General features: G+C 40.0%; 1 protein-coding gene across 6 annotated transcripts in view; it reads left to right on the top strand.

Moving 5' to 3' along the window:
- The window catches only part of AKT3 (AKT serine/threonine kinase 3), a 304,406-nt gene that overhangs the window by 127,017 nt on the left and 151,558 nt on the right, over window positions 1-25,831 (top strand). For all 6 annotated transcript variants that reach the window (XM_026509582.4, XM_026509579.4, XM_057315024.1 and 3 more), the window contains one exon: window positions 4,716-4,841. In XM_026509582.4, the coding sequence (XP_026365367.1) occupies window positions 4,716-4,841 (126 nt within the window). The remainder of the gene's footprint in view (window positions 1-4,715; window positions 4,842-25,831) is intronic.

Genomic DNA, 25,831 nt, shown 5'->3' with positions numbered 1-25,831 from the left:
GTGTGTCTCTATACCACTGATGCCAAGAACTTAATCGATCAGTAGGGTTTTTGTTTTGGTTTGGTTTGGTTCTATAAACAAGGCTTTGGTTAGAGTGCTAAGAGACAGCAGTACGTGATTGGATTTGGGGCTCACCCCGATCATCCAGGATAAGCCCCCTTCTCAAAATCCTGCACTTTATCACTGCTTTTGCCATCTTAGGTAATATTCCCAGGTCCCAGGGATTAGGGTGGATACATATCTTTTGAGGGGTCACCATTCAGCTCACTACAGAAGCCAAAATGTCAAGATTCTTGTTGGGAAATATGCTGTTTCCAATATCAAAACACATGTACTTCAAAGTATGCAAAGCCTCCAGCCAAGGAGTGTGAGAAAGAATTGAAAGCACCCTTCATGAAGGTAGACAGAAAGTTGGGAAGAGATTGTGCTGAAACCCCGTCCAGGTGTGGCTGTAGCGCTCGCTGAAGGTTTGTCATAACTGCGCATAGAAATGTTGCTTTGGTACCCCATAAATGCTGCTGCTTTTTTAAATAAGACTTTTGCCCCGTTACAACCAAGCTGTCCCTTAAATTAGTTGAAACCTAGGGGCTATAAATATCAAAGTATGGTACAGCTTGGTTTTAATGCAGCATGTGTAAATTTAGGTGTAAAGGCTATGTTTAAAATACAAGATGTGGTTGACGTCTAGCAGTCTATCTTAAAAGGATTGGTGGCAGAGAGGACACCTTTGTTCTGGGCACTTAGCCCCATAAAAGCAAGGATTTTTTGGCCATATTTTTAGAATGGCCTGAGAACATGTTCCTTATCCAGACTCTCACTGCCTCAGTTACCGAGTCCGTGAGGAGAGTGTTCAGGTCCTTTTTCATGACCAGCTGGACAGGGTCCCCAAGGCGGCAGGAACAATTCTGCTTTGCCGTCAGTGTGCCCGGTGGCCAGCCATGGTATCGTGGAAAGCCGTGACTTTGTATACTCTTTTGAGCTAGGAATCTTCTTCTTTTGTTCTGAACCTAGTAGGTGGCAGTAAAGCTTGCTTTTCTACTTTATTCCCTACCTTGTGAATTTGTGTCCTCGGTGAGGCCCAGTTCTTTGGCAAAAAAAGAAGCCCTTCTCAGTTCCACTTTTGGAACTAGAAAATAAATATTCAGTTAGGCCAGCACATCATGCTAGTATATGAACTTGACTTGAGAATGTTCCTGGGCACCTATAAAAGAGGATCTGCTTTCAGGAAGTATTTAGAAGCCTTCTCTGAATTTTAGGGGGTGCCTGAAACCTGGTGTAGTATTGGAAGAGAAAGTCCCAGAGTTGGAGTCCTTGTCTTTTTTATTTTTTTGTCCACTGCTGTGTCTCTAGGACCCAGAACCAATAAATAAGTAAATGTACTCTAAACGTCTTCTTAGGAAGTCCATTCATATTATAAATAACAATCAAAAATCAAAAGTCTTGAAGTTGGAGATCCACTGTTAGCTCTTTGTGACAGTACAATTGTTGACTGATTTAACTGAACCAACTCAAAATTATTGATCAAAATTTGTGAGAAACAATAATTTTTATTTTATCAACCTTGTAAATTTTGACTTTTCAGTTTTATTCCTGACTCTGAATGACTCCTGCACTGTCTTGGTGTAATGTATTATAGGTCAGGGATACATAATGGATTTATTTTTAAAAGAACTTTTTGGCAACCACAAGTCTTGCTGTAGACCACATGAAATATGCTAAATTTCCTAAGATTTGTTTAACAAAAAAGATAGAAGATTTATGTGTTAGTGTTTTGTGTCTTTCAACTGAGCATGACAGCACTAGTGGCTGACAGGAAATTAGTCTTAGAAATGAAAATTTGATGTTCATTTCTTTTAATTTTATATTTCTTGATTATGTGTTTTCAGCACTTTCATAAAAAGAGAAATAGTGCTATCCCATTTTTCTTTTAAATTTTTGAGAGAAATTTGTTTTGTTTTATCTTTTGTATACTTAACTATTGCTTATTTTTTAGTTTGATACACTTAGAGCATCTTATACCAATATGAATCTGTTACTGTTTTGCAAGAGCATTTGAAATCTAAATATGCTATTACTAATTAGAGGTTTATAGCTAATGACTTTAAATTTTATGTAGGAGTCCTAAAGTAAAAATGGAAAAGTGAAATAAGTATGAACAAGAAAGGAGGGGCGCCTGGGTGGCACAGCGGTTAAGCGTCTGCCTTCGGCTCAGGGCGTGATCCCGGCGTTATGGGATCGAGCCCCACATCAGGCTCCTCCGCTATGAGCCTGCTTCTTCCTCTCCCACTCCCCCTGCTTGTGTTCCCTCTCTCGCTGGCTGTCTCTATCTCTGTCGAATAAATAAATAAAATCTTTAAAAAAAAAAAAATGAACAAGAAAGGAACTTGCTTCATCTTTGTAACGGGAAGTGTGAATTTAACATTCTGGTTTTATAAATTTGGCATGTGTTTATTAACATTAGGGCCATGTATTCTCAATAAAGCAAAGTGAGGAGGGACATCAGGTTTTCTTTTTCTTTCCCTTTAATTAAGTGCCTTTCACGTGCTGGGGTGATACTGGTATGCATCTCTTTCACTTCCGCTCTTCCGCTCACGTGGTAGATTATTACTCAGCATCTACCAAGTGGTAAGCACCAGGGTGGGCACTTGGAGGACGTCACTGCAAGGGAAAAAAACTGACAGGAATTAGGACCAATGGGGAAAATCAAGTTTTGAAGCAAAAATTAGAATATAATCACCATTGTGAGCTTGATGGCTTTCCAGTGCTTACTTTTCTGATGATACTTGCCTAACCAAACGTGTCAAGACTTGGAAGATTAGCATAACTCAGGGGAGCTGTGTTTTCTAAAGGACCCATGTATGAAGTTGCAAAATCATGCATCGTGGGTAAAAGATTCATTTGATGTGTAACAGAGACCAGTGGGTTTTCATATGACAGCAGGTTCCTTGGCATGGCTTCCAATTCCACACTGCAGTTAACCTTTCAGGAAACTTCAAAGAAAGAGAGCCTCAACTATCAGAATACTCCTGTCCTTTCCGGCTGCATACCTGTGGAGCCAGGTCTCTTTCCTGTGTTTTAAACCAAAACAACCTCCCGCAGGAGATTGAATACAGAGGCAGGTAGGAGAACCTGGCCATCTTCTGTGAAGACAGACATCAAAGAGAGTTTTTTTAAATGGAAAGAAGTTCTGCTCTCTTGCTGATTTTTTTTTAAGAAAATGTAATTATTTTCATAAAAATATGTTAGTTATGTTACACCTAATGAGTTTATTGTTATATTTAAAGGAAGTTATAAAGGCATTTAAATTTTCTTTTCAGTTCCTAATACAGTAAACATAATCTACCTAAATAGATTGTTGGAGTTGTCAGTGATGGTTAAGGGTGTAAAGAGATGTGAGGTAAGGAGCTTGAGAATTGCTGTCCCAGAGGAACACCCCACATCTGAAATCTATGTTGGGGTGAGATTATGGAGTTGTTTATGTTTTATGCTGAGAGATTTGTACTAAACAGGAAGGAGTCAGAATATTTTTGAGCAGAAAAGCAATGTAGATCGAAGTGGTACACACAGGCCGGGGATTAATCTGGAGGGGATAGATGCGGGAGGGTGGAAGGGCTGAGGGCGGGACAGGGAGACAGGCACAGCACAACGGCAGAAAGGCAAGGCGTGAAGGTCCCCTTGCGAAGGCAGCGCTGGCCTAGCCGACGGAGAGGGCACCAGCCCCACGTTAGCTTGAGTTGGGTAACTGGGATCCAGGGAAGAAGCCGACTTGTAGGGCAAGTGGAACTGGGTTCAGTTTCTTGCAGGACTGTTATTCAGCATTTGAGGGCGAAGAACCAGGTAGAAATATCCTGTAGAGAAGTGACAGTTTTGAGACCAGATAGCCTTCCATCTCTTGTGAAGTCATGGAGCACCTCTGTTTCTTAAACTTCAGACGAGTCCCTTACGTAAGCAGCCTGTGACCTGGTTGCTAAAAAGGTATATTTTGGTAGCTAGGTGATAGTTTATATTAAAATTTGATCCATATGCGTTTATTGACTATTATGTGCTTGGCCTTGTACCATCTGTTCTTACGGTTATTACTGTTTGTGTGAGTGTGTGTGTGGTTTTTAAGCTCTGTTAGCCCATGTTCTTTCATTTCCTTGACTTATTTACAGCATTGTACAGAAGATAATTTCCCTATTCAGAACAATAAAATGTTGTTTAAACAAGTTATGATCAAGATTTAACAATGAAAACAGACTTTTCCCCCTTTCTTCTTAAAAAATGACGCAATTAGTCAGTAGTACATGGAAGATAAACATCTATTTCATGTTCCTCCTTATGATAAGTGTCTTTCATCGAAATTCCTTGATACTGTGTGTGCATGATTTACCAAGGCTTTTTAAAACGGTTGAAATATGCTCTAACAACCATCTGATAAAATGAAAAAACTGAACAAAATGTGTACTCAGATGAATGATTCTCTGAAGAAATAATGGTGCAAATGAATTATCAAAGTGTGAAATCATTAAAAACAAAACATGTTTGAGTTTTTATTGAATCTTAATTGCAGGCTTATGTATTTTCTTTTGTAAGCTAAGTTAAAAGAAAATTGCCTAACTAAATTTTTGGAGGCCAGTGTTGTGGGACATATATTGTACCATAATTTATTTTTCACATAAAAGCTGCTGTTCATTTTTTTCCCCAGCATTAACATGCATGCTTTCCTCATGTAGGAGAATATATAAAAAACTGGAGGCCAAGATATTTCCTTTTGAAGACAGATGGCTCATTCATAGGATATAAAGAGAAACCTCAAGATGTGGATTTACCTTATCCCCTCAACAACTTTTCAGTGGCAAGTAAGTTCATTATAATTGTTGATTCACCTTGTATTTATTTATTTGTATGACCTCATGTGTCAGAGATCTTACGATATAGGAGAAGCCTATGAAAAAGTTGAGGTTTGTATTTAGTGCAGGGAAATTTCCAGTTTTGATACAATTTCAATTCCTTACCATAGGGATTATTGATGATATATGGTCTTACATAATACAATATAGTTGAATATAGAAATTAAATGTGATAAATACAGTTTCCTAAATATGTACCTCCAGTTTTTCTTTATTAAATGTAAACAGGGATATTTGAACTCAATTGCTAAGTGAACTTGGTTGTCAAGATTGTTGCAGGACCTGGTACATTTCTAATCAGTTTCCTGTCATGATCTTTGCTCTTTTCATTGATCATAGGATGAGAAACAAGTGATTTACTTCGGAAATTTTCTGGGGAGATTTTGTGTTTGAAGTTAAATTTTTCTTCCTTACAATTATCTAAGGAAAATGTTTGTAATGAAAATTTATTTAGGAATTATATATTTTCTTGACCATTGCCCAGAATACACTGAAAGATGCTGCTGTTGGTGATTCTGGCAAAAGTTATCATTGCTATGGTATGACCAGGCTCTTCAGGCTTGTTGTATTACTGATTAATCAACGAAAGGGTTGTTCGGTGTTAATTCAGAAATAAAGCATTTGAAAAAGTTACGTTAGGTTAAAATAAACTTGCATAAGAGCTAAAGTCTATACCATTGAGATCAAGTCTTTAGTCAGCATTCTTAATTTTGATTTTGGTTGTATGTTGCTTTCTGTCAGTTACATCTGAAACAGACTGGAGGTAAAGATTGAAACAAAAAAATAAAATGAAGAATATCATCAAATAGGAGCAATGAAAAATGCAAGATAACAAAAGTCCTTGAATGTTATAAAAGTCATTTTAAAATTGAATAGAGCCCCAGCCTTCTTTATGGGTATTATCTTTTAATATATATTTTTTAAGAATGAGATAAAGCAATAAACCAAAGGGGTTGTGAAATCAGTTGAGTGACAAGAATACTAACTTCAAAAACCAGCCAACCAACCCAGACACCTCTCTGTTTCTATGAATGGATTCTTATGTAGGGATTTCGTTTTTTAAGAAGTGAGAACACTGTTAATATGTATGTATTAGTTAAGGAAACCATCCCCCCCCAACCAGAATGCTTATTAGATATTTATGGCTTTCTTTTAGTAGAAAATGATTTTTAAAATCCTGTTGTCAGTTGAAATAATATCTTATATTTCGTAATGACTTAAGAGCACATTTTCATTCTAGAGATCTTTTGGGTGAACATTTGCTTTAAAGGGATAGAAATTGGCTTTTAAAACACTAACAGCACACATTATCTCCAGTACAGTTTCTTGGTTTCTCTATTTTACTAGCAAATGGTATCGGTTTGTCTGAAATAATTTGTTAAAGTACAGAACTCCTGTATCTGCTGATCAAAATGCAGCATTTTTTGACCTTATGAAATTTCACACCCCAACAAGTTTTAAAGACATACTGTATGTCACAGTCTGCCAACATCTGCTCCAACACTTCCACTGGCAGAGGCTGGAGTAAATGCTGCACTCTCGGGGAGAGATCCGATTTAGTGACTGACAGTCAGCCTATCCACGAAATAAATATTAGTCGCATCTGTAATCTTGACTTGTATAATCAAGTGGTTGTAGATAATTGACTCAAACGAACAAGTGATCTTATAGACCAGCTCCTTCGTTTTTAGAAGTGTACTGACATGGGTCTTAGACCAAATAAACGGTTTAAGACTGATGGTTCTTAAAACTTGACTTAAAACATGATCTTAAACTGACACGAAGAAATGATGAGTAGTGAAATGGACTTTGGTTGAAGAAGTCGTTCCAAGTTCAGCTTTGCCACGGGGCATGAGTATGACCATGGATGGGTCATTGTCTGAAGCGCTCAGCGTTGTGGGAACACCTGGATGTAACGAACTTCAAGGCCCTTTTGTCTCCTACGTGCTGTGGTTCTGTGAGGGGCAGTTTGAGCTGGCCCTGGAGGAGTGAAGAGGAGTTAAGTAAAGTAGGGGAGAAGGATATTCCAGGCTGAGGGGGACAAAGAATGTTTTTTATGAGACATTAAGAGAAGGAAGAGTTGGGGTAAGGGAGGGTTACTTGGCCAACAGTTTCCCTCTGGCCCTGGCCCCAGCCCCCTTGAGTATATGGAAAAAAGAGATGATTTTACCAGGTATTTCTAAGGTATGTTGGGAAACGTTACATACATATATTCCACTGAGAGCTATGTGAGTCCTCTGTTTTCCTGATAATTAAAAATGTTACTTCAAATTTAATATATATGGGTTTTACTGGAATTTGACCAAAATAGCCTTTTTATCCACCTGAAAAAGGGAAGTAGGAGAACCGGCAGGTTCTTTCCAATTTTCACTAAAATTTCACATTCCTTCCTTTCTGATCTAAAGTTCCCCAAAAGATGGTGTATGCTCCTTGTTTCTCTTTCTTAATCCACTGCCGTCTTGCTCTCTCTCTCAGTCACTTGGTTGAAACCAATCTCCGTAAGTTCTCCAGTGACCACTTACCTGCTCAGACGAGCAGACATTTTTCAGTTGTTCTTTTCCTGGGTCGACACCTCGGGCTGCATTTCATGCCGTTGGTCCCTGCTTCTCTCTCGGCATGACCTCTCCCGTTGTGTTCTGGGATGTCTCTCTCTCCTGCTGTTCTCCCTTTGCCTGTTGTGTGGCTTGTGGTATATCAGTGGGTTCTAGTCAAGGACGCCTCTCATTTTGTATCCTCTCCCTGGTGGGGGGGGGGTCACTTTCACTTGGAAGGTTTCAGTTCCCACCTACGGGCAGCATATTCCCACAAGACGTATCTTCAGGGCAGGCCTCTCTCCTGAGCACTAGGGTCCTGTATTCAGTCGGCTGCTGGAAATCTCTCCCCAGGTATTTCTGGGCCTCAACCTGTCCTAAGCGGAATTCAAGATAATCTTGTCAATTCTCTCACCTGTATTGGGCATGTCAGTTCTGTCTTGAGCAGAAGCCTGGACATACTCCATGCCTTTCGCCCTCCCCCACATCGCCACCCCATTCCCAGTTCATTTGTTTCTACTGATTTGGCTTCTTATTTTTTGAACTTCTGTCCATCTTTTCCTATAATCACCCTAGAGCAAGGCCTCACCATCTCTACTAGAGATTCTTAACTGGACACCCTGCCTCTAGGTTCTACCACATACACCCTTACTTCTTGAGACTGTCATAGTGGCCCTTGTACAGTTAAGTTCTGACTTCACTTGTGCCGCTGTGCACCCTGCCCTGGATCCTCACTGCCTGCTGGAGGGAGTCCAGCTTCCTCAGGTGTCCTGCGGGCATCTCCTCAGGCTGACCTTTGCTTTCAGCTCTGGCCTCCTGTGTCTTCTGCCAGCCGGTCACATTGCGGCAAACTCCTCGGCTGTCCCGCTCTGAGACTTTGTTTCTGTGGTTCCCTCTCACTGGACTGGTCTTCTGTCCTCTATTTGTCTGGATGGTTTTTCTTTTCATCCTTTAAGATTTAATTCAGATTTCAGTTCCCAGGCTCAGTCCTTGCTAAATCAGTTCTCCCTGCCCTTCACAAAGCTGTTCTCTTTTGTTGTTATCACATTTTTGGGGGTTATTTGTTCATGTGTTATGTCTCCTCTACCAATCTGCGAGTTATTTTAGGGTAAAGAGCCTACTGTTATTTATCTTAAATCTCCTAGTGCCTACATATTAGGGCTTAATAACCAGTTTTGAATGAATGTCTGCAAACATCTAGTCCAGATTTTTCCTGTTTTAGATGAGAAAAAGGAGGCCTTTAGAAATTTAGTGATCTGTTTAAGGTTGCTTTACTAGGTAGTGTTAGCCAAGTATCAGGGTTAGAATTCAGATTTCTCTCCTGTCGTTCACATTTTATTTCCCTCTCCCGCCCCCATTTGGTGCTGTTTTCCCTAGATTAAAGATCTGATTTGGGGTCAGAGTTCCATTACTTTAAACTGCTAGGTATCTTTTGGCATGCAGAATGTAAACTCTCCAAGCCCCCTAAAATGTGGATACAAATATTTGATCTTCATCTTTCTTTGGGTGGATCAAATATGAACTGTAGGTGAGGGTACCTTCTAAAGACAGCGCTGTGGACATGTAAGTAAAGTAGTGATTGTTTTCAAGCACAGTGCGTTTCTAATCAGAATTATGATTGGTCAGTTGCTCATTACAGACTGAGATGATCTTTGCACAGGAAATATCTCATTGTGACCGAAAGGTAATACAGGGTACGTCTACACCAGCACTGACGCAAAGCTGCGCTCACACGTGCTTCGAGCGCAATAGCTGGTCAACCCAGGAGTCATGGTCTCCGACATGTTAACAGTGACCAGCCCAACTCCAAAGTAAAACAGTTCCTCAGTGGAGAATTCGAACATCTGTCCATATATCTCGGGGCTCATCCTACTTTTGAACTACTTCTTTTACTCTCAGTGGGGGCATGGGAGAGGTGCCGGCCTGGGTCCCTAGCAGCGCCTCCTAGAATTCTACCTTATTCCGTGTTGCAAATTTTGGCCCACTCTGACGGTATCTCTTTCCTCTCCAAAACCTTTCCTTTTTTCAAAAAATAGGTTGGTCTGCATTTCTTAGGCAAATCTTAAAAGTGAAATGAAATGTTTACGTACCAACCTATTTTTTTCTTCTCTTTGTAGGAAAGTAAGGAAATTTGGGGGCTTAAGCCTACAAAAAAACAAAAAACAAACAAAAAAAAACAACAAAACCCTTTACCTCTGAATAAATATTAGACACAGAGATTTTAAATATGGAGAAAAATCACTTGGTTTCTTTTTTTTTTTTTTTTAAGATTTTATTTATTTATTTGTCAGAGAGAGAGACAGCCAGCGAGAGAGGGAACACAAGCAGGGGGAGTGGGAGAGGAAGAAGCAGGCTCCCAGCACAGAAGCCTGATGTGGGGCTTGATCCCAGAACGCCGGGATCACGCCCTGAGCCGAAGGCAGACGCTTAACGACTCAGCCACCCAGGCGCCCCTCACTTGGTTTCTACTAATGCTTCCACTGTAGCTGCTCATGGGGATAGAGAAATTGCTTGTGGCTTGATTTTTAGTCTTACAGAAAGTATAACAACTTAGAATAACAACCCTATAAATCTAGAATAACTCTATACTATATAAATATAGAAGGATTACAAGAGATCAGAATAGCTCACTTTTAAAGGGTTTATCGATCATTAGAACCATACTAGACACTAAAAGGAGTATAAGATACAGTGTCTGAATGTAGGAATTTGTCATCGACTCTGGAAGACATACACAAAGAACACATAGCAATGGGAGAAGAGATGAGATCAGTTGCCAGAATGAATTTTATAGAAAATAAATGGCTGCAGAAGTTGAGAGAATAGGTAAAGGTAAGCTAGGGTGACTAGGGGAGAATTTTAACAGGAGCTCTGAAGGATGGGTGGTATTTAAGATTTTGGAAGAAGGAGGACATTCACAGTGAGGTTAACAACATAGGCAAGTGTATGAAGTCTGGAATTAATGAGCAGCTAATTTTGTGAATAGAATAGGCAATATCCTAGGTAGATAGAGAATTTATGTTGGGGAAAAAACAAGATTAGATACATTGTAATCAGATCATAAAAGGTTTTGAATACCGGTCTGATGTTTTATTATTAATAGAAACCAGTTGGAAACCATAGGAGGCTTTTAAGCATTAGGTGTCCAAATTAGTATTTGATTAAAAAAAAAAAAAAAAAGGAACCTACCTGGTTATAATAGAAGGGGTGTATCTGCAGGCAAACCATGCTTTTCCCTCCATGAGTCTGTCGGTTGGAAGGTATTACGGTGCAAACTCACGACTACCATCCTGGTTCAGGTCTTCATCAGTTCCTGCCTGGAACTGTTTTGATAGTCTTTGATAGAACTGGACTATTTTGATAGTCTCCTAATTGATGTCTTGCCTTTACATTTTCTCCTCTCTGGAATTTGAAAGCAATGTATAGGATAGATTCATCTTCCAAAGAAAAGTTCTTCTGCAGGTATCATTTCCTCACTCAGAAAAATCCCAAATTTCTCCCTTTTCCACAAAAGAAAGATGAATTTTTTTTAATGTGTGTTTTTTTTTATTTTAAAGATTCTATTTAGAGGGAGAGAGAGCACGTGTGGGCGGAGGGATAGAGAAAGAATCCCAAGCAGACTCTGCTGAGCATGGAGTCCTAATCGGGGTTCAGTCCCATGACCCTGAGGTCATGATCTGAGCTGAAATCAACAGATGGATACTTAACTGACTGAGCCACCCAGGTGCTCCTGTTTTTTAATGTATTATGTACCAACAATTAAACATTTGCCCAAATCGTAACTGTGTTTATACTCTATATATTTTCGGTACTCCTTTTTTCTTCTATTACTCTGTAATGTTGCATACATTTTCTTTTCGACAGACATTGCTACATTCTGTTAGGTTGAGTTACATATAAAGTTCTTAACCTCGTTTTTGTTTTCAGTGATTTTTAAATGATTTTATGTACTTGACCGTTCAGAGATTTGGTGCTTCCCTCCTCCCCCCACCCCAAATATGATCAGACTCTTAGGCAGACGGAAAGTTACGTCTGGTAATAGCAGCACCTCACTGTATGGTGGAATCGATGCCTTACTTAAAAATTGATCACATAGTGACTTAGTGTAACTGCAGTCAGATTTTCCTCCTGTAAGTTTTGTAGGTGGTACTATGTTCATTTTTTTTGCAAATTTTAACCCATAAAAACCAAGTTTAGAATGGGGGAATGGAGCAAACCTTTTTAAAAATCACTTTAAAGGGAGATCGTTTTTAGGTAATTACAAAGAATAATAATGCCATAATTAGTCACATATTTTCTTCCTGTCATCCAAATCACACCCTAATACCACAAGAAAAAAAATTTCCACAGAATTTCTCTCCATCCCTCCCTTTTTTTTTTTGTATTATACCGCAAAAAGAAAAAGTAGAATCCTGTTTTCATGGATCTGGCTTTGGAGTCCAGAGTTTCAAATCCAGCTCCTACATGTGGGAGTTATCCTCTGCATCTCCAAAGATTTCGTCAGTTCCATGCCCTTTACAAACATAAATTTGCGTGTGTTTCATGTGAGTTTCCTATTAGATAATCTCACTGTTATAGTACCTCCTTCACTAGAACATTGTCGGTGATCTGGTCAGACATCTGTGAGGGCGCATGGCTTCCCTACCAGCTTTCCTGAGCTCCCTCACCCCCTTTCCTGACTGACGTGAAGCTAATCTTATAGTTGGCTCTTTACATTCGGACTCTCTTTTGTCGGAATATAAATTAGTGGCAGGGGCGGGGGGCTTAAGTACAACCCAGGAGAGTGATAAATTTCTAGAGCACAGTGACGGTGTATACTCCTTTAAGACATTTCCTACATTTGTTAGGAGATCTGTATGCCGGAAGGTCATCTGACGTGGAGTCCAAAGACCTGAGTTTGGGTCTTGGTTCTGCTCCTTTACTAGTGTGTGACCCTGGGCAAATCATAGAACTTCTCTGATCTTCATTGTTGTCATCTTTAAGCATGAAGGTTAATAATGCCTACTTCTCAGGATTATGATGAGGATTAAATGAGATGCTGTTAAAAACAATAAATAAGGTGCTGTATGTGAGCACACTTTGTAAACTGTGAAGCGCTATGCAAATAAAACTATTCATATAGGATGGGAGATACTCAGTAATTTTGCTCCACTGAGTTAAATGGCAGCCATTCTTCCCTGTCCAGCTAAATTACATTGGAATGGGAAGGAAACTGCTTGGTTGGGTTTTCTTTAAAGATCATTAGAACATTGAGGTAGAAACTATTTGCAGCACTCTCTTGCAGTTGAGGACAGTTGCTCATGCTTGGCCGGGGGGAGAAATCCCAGTTTCATTTAATGCCAAGGACTTTGATCTGTAATGCCTGGCTCTTGTGACTACCTCACATGAGCTAGACCCCCAGACCATGCCCATGGCTGCCTCTGGCCAAGGAAGGAAGGATCACTGCCGCTGTGGGGGCAGCTCCGTTGGTCTGGCCTCCAAGGAGCTGGGTGCAGACCAGATTCTTCAAACCTTCAAGCCTTGGGAAGTCAGAGCTTCCACAGGGGGATGGTCCCTGTGACTGTTGTTATGCCTAATTTTAGTCAGAAGTTGTTTTTGCTTTTTAATAAAAGTAATAAAATCTTCCAAATCTTTCTGACTTTCCTAAGAGGATCCCTTGGTTATCATCCATTGGGGGACACTTTTAAATTAATTTGGGTCTTCCATTAGATGATGACTTTTTTGTAAGATGGAGGATGCCGTGGGGCTTGTTCTAAGGGGAAGGCAGGCAAGGAGTGATCGGCTTCAGTAGCTCATGTTAAATGATGTGAGGAGAAAACGGGGACCCTGGCAGAGCCAGCCTTCCTCCCTCCCTCCTCCTCCTCTTCAGCTTCCTCCTCCTCTCCTCCCTTCTCCCCTTTCCCTTCCCCTCCCTCCCTCTCTCTCTCAACTTGTCCTAAGGTCAACAGTTAACTACCATTGATCCAAAGATACTTACATAAAAGAACACCCTACATGTAATTATTTTCACTGAACTATTCTAAAACACTTTGCCTCGGACTCCTTTCTTGACTCTCTTTCCCTGACACCCCAACAGCCTTACACACTGTATTCTGTTTTTGAAATTTCCTACCTTGTGTGCATACGATTTAAAGTAACAGAACTTGGAAACATGGGAGTTATCACAGTGAATATTTAAATGTATTTTTAGGAAACCTAAGTTCTGATGGATATTTAGAAAGTTTTTATTGAGGGTCTGTTGTGTTCTCAACAAACTATCAGATACTGAGGGAAAAAAGAACAAAATAAGGAAGGAAATCAACCTTTCTTTGAGCGCTGCTATGGGCCAGGCCCTCTCATTTAATCCTCTCAGCGCTCTGAGGTATCACGTTCTCTACTTAAGAGGCTGAGGGAGGTTATGTGACTTGGTTGAGGTCGTTTATCTGGCAAATGGCAGGGCCAGGATTTTAGCCCGTTTGTCTCACGGAGTGCTAAGCTCGGAGCCTGTGTTCGTTTCAAAACCCACCCGTCTGGGTTCAGAGCGTTGATCACCCAGTAGCAAAAGTCTGCCCCAAACCCTTAGAATTGGTATTTTGAGATATCTTCTGGTTCAGTCCTGAAGTAAGTTTTACAATTAATATAACGAGAAGAGCTTGGGAAAGGGCGATTCATCAAGAAGACCTTCTTCGAAATTGAGATTGTTTAGAGAAATAGTAAGATTTCGCAAGATGAAGTACATTTCAGGTAACAGGAATAGCATTAATTTGAAATGTTATTTCTGAGAAACTTCGGCTGAATCTCTTATTGTTGATTTAAATGAGTATGAAATCCTCAGATATGAATGAAAGCTCCAGATGGTATGTTATTTTTTTATCCCTGTATAGAGTGAAAAATATCAAAGGAGGAAGAAGGATAAATGATAGGAATAAATATGGCACTCGAAATCTGCAGCAGAATGCCGTGATCGTAGCAGACACTGTGTTTTCTCAGGGTCGGAGTCAGGCGCTAGGCCCCCTGTTAGCTTACCTGGCCTTGCGGGTGCGGCTCTTGCAGGAACATTGCTGTTCGTCGTCTTTCCTACTAGAGCATCAGAGAATTTTACTGATGCAAAGAAATACTCCATTTTAAAATCCTATCCTGAAGGCAGCGTTTTTCCTTCAGCTGGAAAGGTTTTAAATGATAGCTTCTCGCTTGGCAAAGGGTACATTATCTCTTTATCTGTTTCTTAAAAAAACACAAAACCCTGACTTCTTACATAAAGGAGAGGTGAGGTGGCGTGGAGGGGAGGGGACGATGGGCGCTGGGGGGAGGCTCTCTGCCTGCAGCCTGCGTGCGAGAAGCAGCTGTGTGGGCTTATCCACACACTTGTGCCCTCTTTTACGTGGAGTTAATTCTTAACAGGTCCATGTAGCTCAGTCTTTGAGGTAAAAAATTAACTGAGCGCGTACCACCTCACAACACAAGCCAGCCTGTGATGCTGAGGGTCCCTGCACTGCTGTTTTATCTTATTACTGATCCCAGCATTTTCCTGCCTGACACCCTTCTGTCTCTGAAGGGTAAAAATAATTCTTCGTGCGCACCATTCTGACTCCATGCGTTGACGACCTGACTACGTTTGTAGACCATTTTTGGTTAAGTTGAATGTGGATATCTACCTGATTTATGTGTTTAATATTTATTTTTTAACTTAATTTTTTAATTTTTTATTTATTTTTTTTCTAGAAAGAAAGGAGATATTTATATGTATTAGTTTTTTAAAATTGTAGAGTAAAAACTGACTATATGCCCATCATATTTGGTGCTTTGTGCCATTTTATAATTCATACATAGGAAATTAAGAGGCACTTAAGGAAGCAAGGAAAGAGAATTGACATTTTTTAAGTGCCTGCTCTGTACGAGGTGCTTTATTTATGTGATCACGTTTTGTCGTGACAAGAACAACATGAAATAAAATCACCTAAAAAAGCCTAAACAAATGAGATAATAAAACCAAGACCTAGAGAGATTAAGAAACTTTCCCAGAGCCTCAGAGCAAATGCAGGGCAGAGCTGCGATCTGGGTTCTGGTCCATCCACACCTGGCTGGAGTGCGTTGAATCGTACATGGGGCTCCGAGACGACAGCTCTCTTCAAGTAATGTCTAGTCAGCACCCCCAGAAACTCTGTGCTGTGCCCAGTATTATACACACGAGGCTAATAGCAGACTCAGTGTTCTGCAGAGGGGATTTTAAGTCACAGAAATTCTTATTTACGCTGTAGCAAGGGGACAGGCATGCGGCCAGTCATTTGACAGGAGTTTATTATGTAACATTGGCTGGTCCCACAACCACCCCAGGACTCCAGAGTTATGTCCTGTGTGGTGTGAGGGAGGTACGATGAAGGATCTCTGCAGTCCTTTCTTGTAATGTTCCATGATCTGCCTCTCAGCAACACACAGTAATTCCTTGAGACATTCAGTCTACTGAGAAGTCACAATAATGGTAATCACCACTTGTTGAGCACCTGTGTGCTCTGCCCTTGACCTATGTGTTGTTAGTCCTGCTAGCAGGTTTTCAGGATGCTTCATAGCTCTTCTTGATGGTGGGGGAAACTAGGCTCTTGGGGTTTGCCAGTGGTCATGCATCTAGGAAGCGATAGAGCTGAAAACTAACCCCATGGCTTTCAGGCTTTGAGGCCAGTGATTTTCCCACCCCACTGTTCAACTAAAGCATCTCAGGCTGCCTTGGGGCCATGATGTATGAGGTTTTCTAGTGTGTGCAGTTTAGAGGGTGTGGGCTTTCCATAACTCTAGATGAGTTTCTGTGTCACTATTGGGGGTCAGATCTTGTGACTCTCAACTGGTATGGGAAGATGTGTTTCAGAGCTCTTGGCTCCTTCTCCTCAAGGAAACTGAAGCTCAGGCAAGAGGATTCACTAGTGTGTGAACCATTTCAGCCTTGCTCTTCTCATTATGTCAGAGAAGTCATAGGAGGAACACTAATTTTTAAGGCAGAATCATCTGGATATTTAGTGTGACTCTTAACGATCATTGCATCTTCAACAAATTGGACTTGAAGGACACGTGTTCTGTTGCTCTCTTGGCAGTTACATGCTAAATCATTGCCTTTCTGTTTTTTTTTTTTCCTGCCCTTTTTGTTAATTTAAACACATTTATTTATTTATTTGAGCAGCGTTAAATGAGGTCCAGGGCTGGGGTGTGGGGAAGGACCTGGAAGCCTTGGATTTAGGACCGCTATGGAGGCGTTCTTTTGGGTTGGAAATAATACACAATCGAGCAGATGCTAATGGAAAAATGAAATGCAGGGAGAGAGAAAAGAGGGTAGGGTGGCTGTGTGAGAGTTTCATGGAGGAGAGGACATTGCCCCTTTATTACAATAATGTTTCTGCCCTATAATAAGGTCTTTCATTGCTGGTTCAGCTTTTTTCATTCACTTGTTTTGTGCTCTGCTTCCTGTTACTAATTGTCAGCACAATAGTCTTCCAACTATGAAGTCTCAGTGTCCTTTTGGACCAATTTGTTATTGTCTTTCTCCCTCACCCCCCACCCCATGCTCTCAGAATCTATTACTATGGTTGCATTTTTAGACATTTTTTATGTTTTAAAATGGCAATGCTTTTGAAACATGCCAGAATAGTTTATGATAATTGAATCATCCAACCAGCAACAGTTATTGCTTCCAAAAGCTCACTGATGAAGTTTGAAGTTTCTATCTCTATAGGATATTCTTATAAAGTAATTGAAAATTAACATGCAATGCTGTCTTTATAGCATCATGTCATGCGCCTGGTGTCCTTTCAGCTTCACCATCGTCCTGTGGACGTGGGGCATTTTGTTAAACGGTATTAGTGATGGAATTCACAGATTCTTTGCAGTGTCAGTGCCTTGTAAGAACTTACATTTTTATTATTTTCCTACCAATGGCTCTTGAGTCTTACAGATAGATTATTTTAGGAAATGTGCAGGGTTGGTTTAGATTGACAAGCTCGGACATATTCCGATATCAGACTCCAGGCACGTGTTACATGTTAATTCCTGTTCGGTTTTTAGCATTTTGGCCGATAAATATTCCAAATGTGTTCTCAGCCTGGTACCGATAATTTAATACTGACAGAGAGACATTTTTCTATAAAGAAATTCTGAAACAGTGTTATTCCTTGACAGTTGATCTACCAGCTAGAGCTGTCCCTGTCCTAGGATCATGTGATCAAAGTTGATTGGTGCTTTTCAGTGTAATTTTCTCACAATAGATGGCAGTTATTTTGAGGGCACAAATACTAACCAAGAAGTTTGGTCAGTTTTTTCTTTGAGGGAAAACGATTTCGGTACTCTCTGTATGTCACCTGTTTCTGTCAATTTAATTGCAGAAAACAAGTAAGTGTAGTGTACAGAGCTTGTTATAAGAAAATAAAATTGCACTTCCTCTCTTGTACTTAGCTAACAGTCCTAAAACAGTGTGTGCCATACTCGGGAGAGCCACGGATTTAGGGCTAGAGAATCTGGATTAGAGACTCCATTTTACTATCTTAATGACTTGATGGTTTTGAACAAGCAACTTAAAAACGAGACGGACTCCATTTTCTTATTGTGGAATGGAAACGACAAAAATACTCTGAAACGTTATTGGGAAGATTAAGTGAGAAAATAGTGCATGTAAAATCTTAGTGTTGTGGTGAAGCAGCTGATAATAGGCCAAAATAATGACTTAGGACTTAATTCTTTAAAAAGAATATGTTTTGGATAAATATGTAGTGGAAAGCAAAGTTTCCCTACTGATGTAAAGTGGAAAGATTGAAGATGAGATTTTTTTGGAGCCGAATGAACTGATTGGTCCAAAGTAGGCTTTTCATTTGCTGTGCAATACACCGCTTAGACCCGAGTTTGAAATGAAGTGTTTTTGTGCTACAGTAAAGACCCAGAGGCTTCTTTCCGGTAGCGATTCAAACCTTTTAAAGTCAGGATAACTTATTTGGAGTCAGAATTCCAGAATGGAAACGGAGAGATATCTATCTTCTCCTTAAAGTTACAAGAATTTAAGGGTTTTCCAGATAGGTCAGATGTAATAATAACTCTTTGGTTATCTTTGTATGTGGGTGTTTTTTTTATTTATTTTTTAAAAATTAAAAAAAATTTTTTTTATTATGTTATGTTAGTCACCATACAGTACATCCTTAGTTTTTGATGTAGTGTTCCATGATTCATTGTTTGCGTATAATACCCAGTGCTCCATGCAATACGTGCCCTCCTTAATACCCACCACTGGCCTATGTTTTTAGTGAAATTAATAGGATTGTTGGTTTATAATCTTCCGAAATTCATTGGTTTTTTGGGCAGTTCTGTGCTTTACTCTGAATAGATAGGCCTGCCTTTTTTCTCCAAGGAAAAAATCCTTTTTAACCGTTCTATAATCTAAATCTAATCCTTCCTACTAGGGAAAGAAAGCTATCTCTTAAGTGTTAGAGTTGTAATTGTACAATTAAGGATTTGATTAGGCTTTAAGTCCTTTTTTTTCAAATTGAAGTTATCAGGATTTGTTTATACACATATGTAAACTGAACTGTACAATTAGATTTTGAAGAAATAAGTAAGATTGGGTGAGAGGGGAGGAATCATAAAGTAAATTGTATTTCTAAAGGCATATGAACTTGAAAATATTGAGATTCTTTTACAAGAAAAAGAGGATTAGTTGTCATAAGGTCTGTTGCATCAGAAGTGTTTTCTGAAGCTTGTTTGAATTCTGGCTGTGATGAATGAAACAACAATTAGAAGTACCCTGTCCCCCAAAGCTTACAGTACAGTTAAGGAGATGCCCATGAAACAGTCTGCGTAATGGTGCGTGATCAGGTTCCAGCGTGTGGAGTATGCGTGTTAAGTGCACTACATCTTCAGGAGTAGAGAGTAAGGACTGGGGTCATTTGAGATTTTCAGGGACCAGAGGTGAGGTAGAAGGGAAGGAAAGTGTTTCAGGTGAGGGAAGCAGTGTGAATTAAATCCTGAAGTTAATACTCAGGGAGATTTTTAGAACTCAAACAAAAGCAGAAGCAGACCCGTAAATACAGAGCTCAAACTGATGGTTGCCAGAGAGGAGGGTTGGGGGGCATGGACAAAATGGGAGAAGAGGAGTGGGAGGTATAGGCTTCTAGCTGTAGAGTGAGTAAGTCACAGACTAAAAGGTATAGCACAGGGAATATGTCATGGTATTGTAATAGTGTTGTGTGGTGATGGACGGCAGCTACACTTGTGGGGAGCCCAGCATAACAGATGGAGCTGTTGAATCATTGTGTTGTACCCTAAAGAAAAAGGAGAATCAGGGAATGTTTAAGGGACAGTGAAGATTAGATAGATAGATAGATAGATAGATTAGATAGATAGATAGATAGGAAAGGAAGGAAGGAAGGAAGGAAGGAAGGAAGGAAGGAAGGAAAGAAGGATGGATAAGGAGAAAGTACCCTGTTGTTTTTTACACTCCACACGTGTTACCATACAAGATTTGTCTCTTTCTGGTTTATTTCACTTACTGTGATGCCCTCAATGTCATCCATGTTCATCCATGAAATCACAGGTGTGTGTATATATATATATATATATATCACATTTTCATATCCATTCATCCGTCATCCATGAAATCACAGGTGTGTGTGTATATATATATATATATATATATATATATCACATTTTCATTATCCATTCATCCGTCATAGGGAAGTTGGGTTGTTTCCATAAGTTGGCTGTTATAAATCATGCTGTTATGAACAGATTTAATTTTTTGGGTTATATAACCAGGAATGGGATTGCTGGTTCATACGGTAGTTCACTTTTTAATTTGTTTGGGGACCATCATACAGTTGTCCATAGTGGCTGTACCAGTTTCTCTTTCCACCAATAGTCTATAAAGGTTCACTTTTCTCCACAACCTTAGCAACATTGGTTGTTTCTTGTCTTTTTGATTCTAGTCATTCTGACAGGTGTGAGGTGATATCCATTGTGGTTTTGGTTTGCATTTCCCCTAATGATGACTGATGTTGAGCATCTTTTCATGTCTGTGTTGGCTATCTGCTTGTCTTCTTTGGAAAAATGTTTATTCAGCTCTTCTGCCCGTTTTTTTTTTTTTTTTAAGATTTTATTTATTTATTGGACAGAGATAGAGACAGCCAGCGAGAGAGGGAACACAAGCAGGGGGAGTCGGAGAGGAAGAAGCAGGCTCATAGCAGAAGAGCCTGATATGGGGCTCGATCCCATAACGCTGGGATCACGCCCTGAGCCGAAGGCAGACGCTTAACCGCTGTGCCACCCAGGCGCCCCTCTTCTGCCCATTTTTTAAATCAAATTATTTTGGGGTTTTTTTGTGTTGAGTTGTGTAAGGTCTTTATATATTCTGGATATTAACCCCTTATTGGATATGTCATTTGCAAATATCTTCTCCCATTCAGTAGGTTGCCTTTTTGTTTTGTGGATGGTTTGCTTTGCTGTGAAGAAGCTTTTAATTTTGGTGTATTCCCAGTAGGTTAATTTTGCTTTTGTTTCCCTTGCCTCAGGAGACACAGCTAGAAAAATGTTTCTGTGGCTCATGTCAGAGACATTACTGCCTGTGTTCTCTTCTAGGAGTTTTATGGTTTCAGGTCTCACACTTAGGTCTTAAATCCATTTTTAGTTTATTTTTGTGTGTGGTGTAAGACAGTGGTCCAGTTTCATCCTTTTTCGTGTTGCTGACCAGTTTTCCCAACACCATTGTTGATGAAGAGACTGTCTTTTCCCCCATTGGATATTCTAGCATCCTTTGTTACAGATAAAATGAAGAAATGAATATGGGTTTATTTCTGGGGTCTCTGTTCCACTGATTTATGCATGTGTTTTTGTGCCGGTGCCATACTGTTTGGATGGCTACAGATTTCTAGTATAACTTGGAATCTGGGATCGTGATACTTCCAGCTTTGTTCTTGCTTAACATTGCTTTGGCTACTTGGGGTCTTTTGTGGTTTCACACAAATTTTAGGATTATTTGTTCTAGTTCTGTGAAAACTGCTGTTGATATTTTGATAGGGATTGCATTAAATCTGTAGATTGCTTTGGGTAGAATGGACATTTTAACAATATTTATTCTTTCAATCCATGAGGATGGATTCTTTTTTCATTTATCTGTGTTGTCTCCAATTTCTTTCTTCAGTGTTTTGTAGTTTTTGGAGTACAGGTGTTTCACCTCCTTGGCTAATTAAGTTTATTCCTAGATATTTCATTGTTTTTGGTGCAGTTGTAAAGGGGATTTTTTGATTTCTCTCTCTGATACTTGATTTTTTTAAAAAAGACTTATTTATTTATTTTTGAGAGAGAGCGTGAGTGGGAGGGGCAGAGGGAGAGGGAGAGGGAATCTGAAGCAGACTCCACACAGCGTGGAGCCCAACGTGAGGCTCGATCTCATGACCCTGAGACTATGACCTGAGCCAAAATCATGAGTCAGAGTCTTAACCGACTGAGCCCCCCAGGTGCAAGTGCCCCTGCTACTTCATTATTAGCGTGCAGAAGTGCAACAGATTTCTGGATTTTAATTTTATATCCTGTGACTTTACTGAATTCATTTATCAATTTTAGTAGTTTTTCTGGTAGAGTACTCATTGCTTTTATGGTAAGGAATAAAGTTTTAAAAAGATTCCGGCTTGGGACGCCTGGGTGGCTCGGTCGTTAAACATCTGCCTTCAGTTCAGGTCATGATCCCTGGGTCCTGGAATCGAGTTCCGTGCTGGGCTCCCTGCTCAGCGGGGAGTCTGCTTCTCCCTCTGCTGCTCCCCCTGTTTATGTTTCCTCTCTCTCTCTCTCTGTCAAATAAACAAATAAAAGCTTTAAAAAATAATAAAAAATAAATAAAAAGGTTCCAGCTTGCTTATGAGTAGCTTTAAAAGTCAGATTAATGGGATTGAGCTTTCTCTTGCAGAAACTAGTAGATTTTTGAGGATAATGACCTATGGAATAAGAGTTTGAGTCAGACTAATCAGGTTGGTAATATGTGGGACACCTTGGACAGGGAGGAGGGTGGGCAAAGGGGACCGTCTGGGAAGCCATTTCAGGGGTCCAGATTTTGGTGGTAAGCGTCTGGTTGGCTGTCATCAGTGGAAAGAGACATTATGAAAGAATTATTAAGATGAAGGTTGCTGGCTTAGCTATGTGTTGGAAGAGTGTCAAGGATGACTGACTGTGTGTTTCTTGGGTGATCAGGAAAATGACACAGAAATAAGTTGAGTAGAAACTCTGTGTCAATGTGGTAATTTTCAGTTTGAAGAATAGAAAACAAAAACACAAAATGAAACCTGTTTAGGTATGTTGAGAATGAGGTAATAATAGGGCCTCAGGAGAGAGTTGCCAGCTTTGCCATATGGAAGGTTCAGGTTTGAGAATCATCAGACATCGGGTGACATTTGAGGCAAAGCCCCAAGAGAACCTCCCCAGGATTACATCTGCAGCCCTCACCAGATCATCTGAGATCTTTCTAACCTCATTTCCTACCGTGTTCTGAACTCAGTTTTCCTCCAGCCACCCTGGCCTCCTTGCTGTTTGTCAGACACGCCTGTGGGCTCCTTCCAGCTGTGGGTCCTTGTACTTCCTGTTCCTTCCAGCCGCGTCGCTCTTCCCACCTTCTACTGAGAGAAGCCCTTTCTAACCCTCCTTCTAAAGTAGTACCATCTCCCTGTCGTTTCAGCTTGTTGCCCTGCCTCGTTTCTCTTCGTAATCCTTGTGAGCGCCCGCTCTGTGACAAATTAATGGTTTTGCTTGGTTATTGCTTGACTACTCCTCCGCTCAGTAAAATCCAAGTGATATGAAAAACAGGGCCTTCGTTTCGTTCACCGCTGTACCCGCAGTGCCTAGCTTGTTGCCTGACATGCTTTGGGCACACAATAAATATTCGCTTAATGAGTGTCTGAATTTACCAAGGACAAAATTATCAGAAAAGAAACATGTAACACAAAGCACTGAGCCTAAGGGAGCAGCTCAGTTGGGAGAAGAGATGCTAAGAAAATACTCAGGAGTGGTCAGAGAGATGGACGCGAAGCTGGGCGAGTTGGTGTCCTGGGGACCATGGAGTGGAGGGGGGGAGACCTGAAGGAGGGGGACTAAGAACATTAGGTGCAGCTCAGAAATGAGAACAAGGAGAAGATGTCTGATGAGGGGATTTTAGGGGAGACCCTAACCACAGCCTTGCTGGTTGGTTAGGGAGAGGTGACAGACAAAGGCCACGACTGTAGCTCGTGGTGTTGAGTAGCAAGGGCAGTTAGGGGAGGGAAAGCAGCACTCCGTGCGCAAGGCATTTAAGTTGTAAATGAGAGTCGATGCTAAAAAAGCTGATTATTCCAGCAGTGATTCCTATCAACTTCAGTGCCCGATGAAATATTCTGAAGTTTCAATTGCATTAAATGAGTTTAATTAACTAGAAGTGGCTTTATTTTTGATACTCTCCTGTATATTTTATATTTTAAAAATAATTTCCTTTTCCACTGTCAGCCTTTGGTAGTTTATTTTGGTCTGTACTCTGAGGAAGAAATCTAATATTATTTGACATATTTTTGACTTTTTATGATGGGAAATGTCAGACATACAGATAAATAGAATAGCTGCTTGGACTCTCCTATATCCATTACCTAGACTTAACAGTTATCATTTCACCAGACTTACATTATCATTTTGTTAAAATATTTAATGTAAATTAGGATATTAACAACATTTATACCTGAATTCTTGAGTACAGATCTCTGTAAACAATAAGGAATTTCCCCCACATAATTGCAGTACCACTATCCACCTAATAAAACTGAGAAATCTTTAATATTATCAAATAAAAAATTCATATTCGGGTTTCCCTGGTTATCACCTAAAATATCTTTAACAGCTGGCTTGTTTAAGGACCACATGATGTGTTTGATGGGCATGTCTCTTAAGCCTCTACTGGTCTGGAAGAGTTCCGTGTCCTCTACCAACACCCCCACTTTGGTTACATTCATTCAGTAAAGAGACGAGGCTGTTTGACTTGTGGAAAGTCCCCTGTTCTGGAAGTCTCTGCTGGTGGCTTCAATGAAGTGTCATTTCACTAGTTACATGACTGAATTCGTCCTATATTCTCTCGTTATGTTTGCTCATTTGAGACTGGCTGTGTTAGGCACAGGACTAGGTAATGAAAAAGCATGGACCTTGTCCATAGAAAAGTTGGAATCTAATATACATTCTTGTCAGATTCTTTTAAAATTTTGCTGTCAAATCCCACTTTCATCATATTTCAAATCTGAATTAGTTTTTCTTGTTTCGTTAAAACAAAACTGGTGCTTATGATTATTTTTCAGATTTTAACATAGTATCCAATAGCAAGCTATGTTAAAATGGTTAGATGTCATCCTGTTTACATCTGATGGTCCCCTTCTATTTGTTTCGTGAATTATTATAATAAGCTGCCTACTGTGATATCTGAGTATAGTAGGGCTCTGAGCCACGGTTCAGTGGGATGATGGAGACCTTCATTTATCTAAATGAAAAATTCGCAACATATGAAATGAACAGAGCACTCACCTAATATGTCCCATATGTTATGGTCTCTATCTCTGTTTTTTTTTTTTTTTTTTTTAATTTTAAAGATTTATTTAGTTGTTTTGGAGAGAGAGAGACAGAGGGTGAGGGAGAAGCAGACTCTGCTGAGCAGGGAGCCCGATGCGAGTCTTGATCCCAGGACCCCGAGATCATGACCTGAGCCGAAACCAAGAGTTGGACACTTAATCAACGGCTCCAGCCAGGCGCCCCTGGTCTCATTGTGATTTTTAAAAAACGCTTAGAAAAGAGCTGAAAGGATATACATTAAACCATTAACAAAGGTTATACCTGTGTGGTAGGATGATGGTTAATTTTCTTTTCATTTTAGCTATACCTGTTTATGACTTTTCCTATAGTAAGCATAGATGATTTATATAATGAGAGTAAATACAGCAGTGAGTTCAAACACCAGCTTGGCTGCACAGCATTGTGAATGTACATAATGCCATAGAATTGTACATTTCAAAAGGGTTAAAGTGGTAACTTTTTGTTTTGTGGTTTGTTGTTGTTGATGGTTTTTTACCACAATTAAAAAAAAAAGAGTCCATGGCTATAATACTACAGAAAACAAACCCCAAAAGCAACTTGCCTGGTCATGTGTTTTGAGTCACCTACATGTTTTGCTGACCCTTGTAACTCTCGTTAGTAAATGCCTTACGTCGCTTCGTATCTTAATTATTGTCCCACAGTGACCATAGTCTATTTTTACTTGAAATTTCAAGTGTGCGGAGTGTGGGCAGAGAGCAGTTGTTGTAGAGGACCCTGGGGATGTTTCCTTTGTTTGTTTAAATAGAGGCAGGATTTGGAGGACAGGACAAGATGGAGGAACGCTGCTGGGAAACATGTCGGCTCTGAAAGTCTACTTCCGGT

Source organism: Ursus arctos, unplaced genomic scaffold (assembly GCF_023065955.2).
Source record: "Ursus arctos isolate Adak ecotype North America unplaced genomic scaffold, UrsArc2.0 scaffold_2, whole genome shotgun sequence".
NCBI lineage: Eukaryota > Metazoa > Chordata > Mammalia > Carnivora > Ursidae > Ursus > Ursus arctos.
This window is presented reverse-complemented; position numbering and strand designations above follow the sequence as displayed.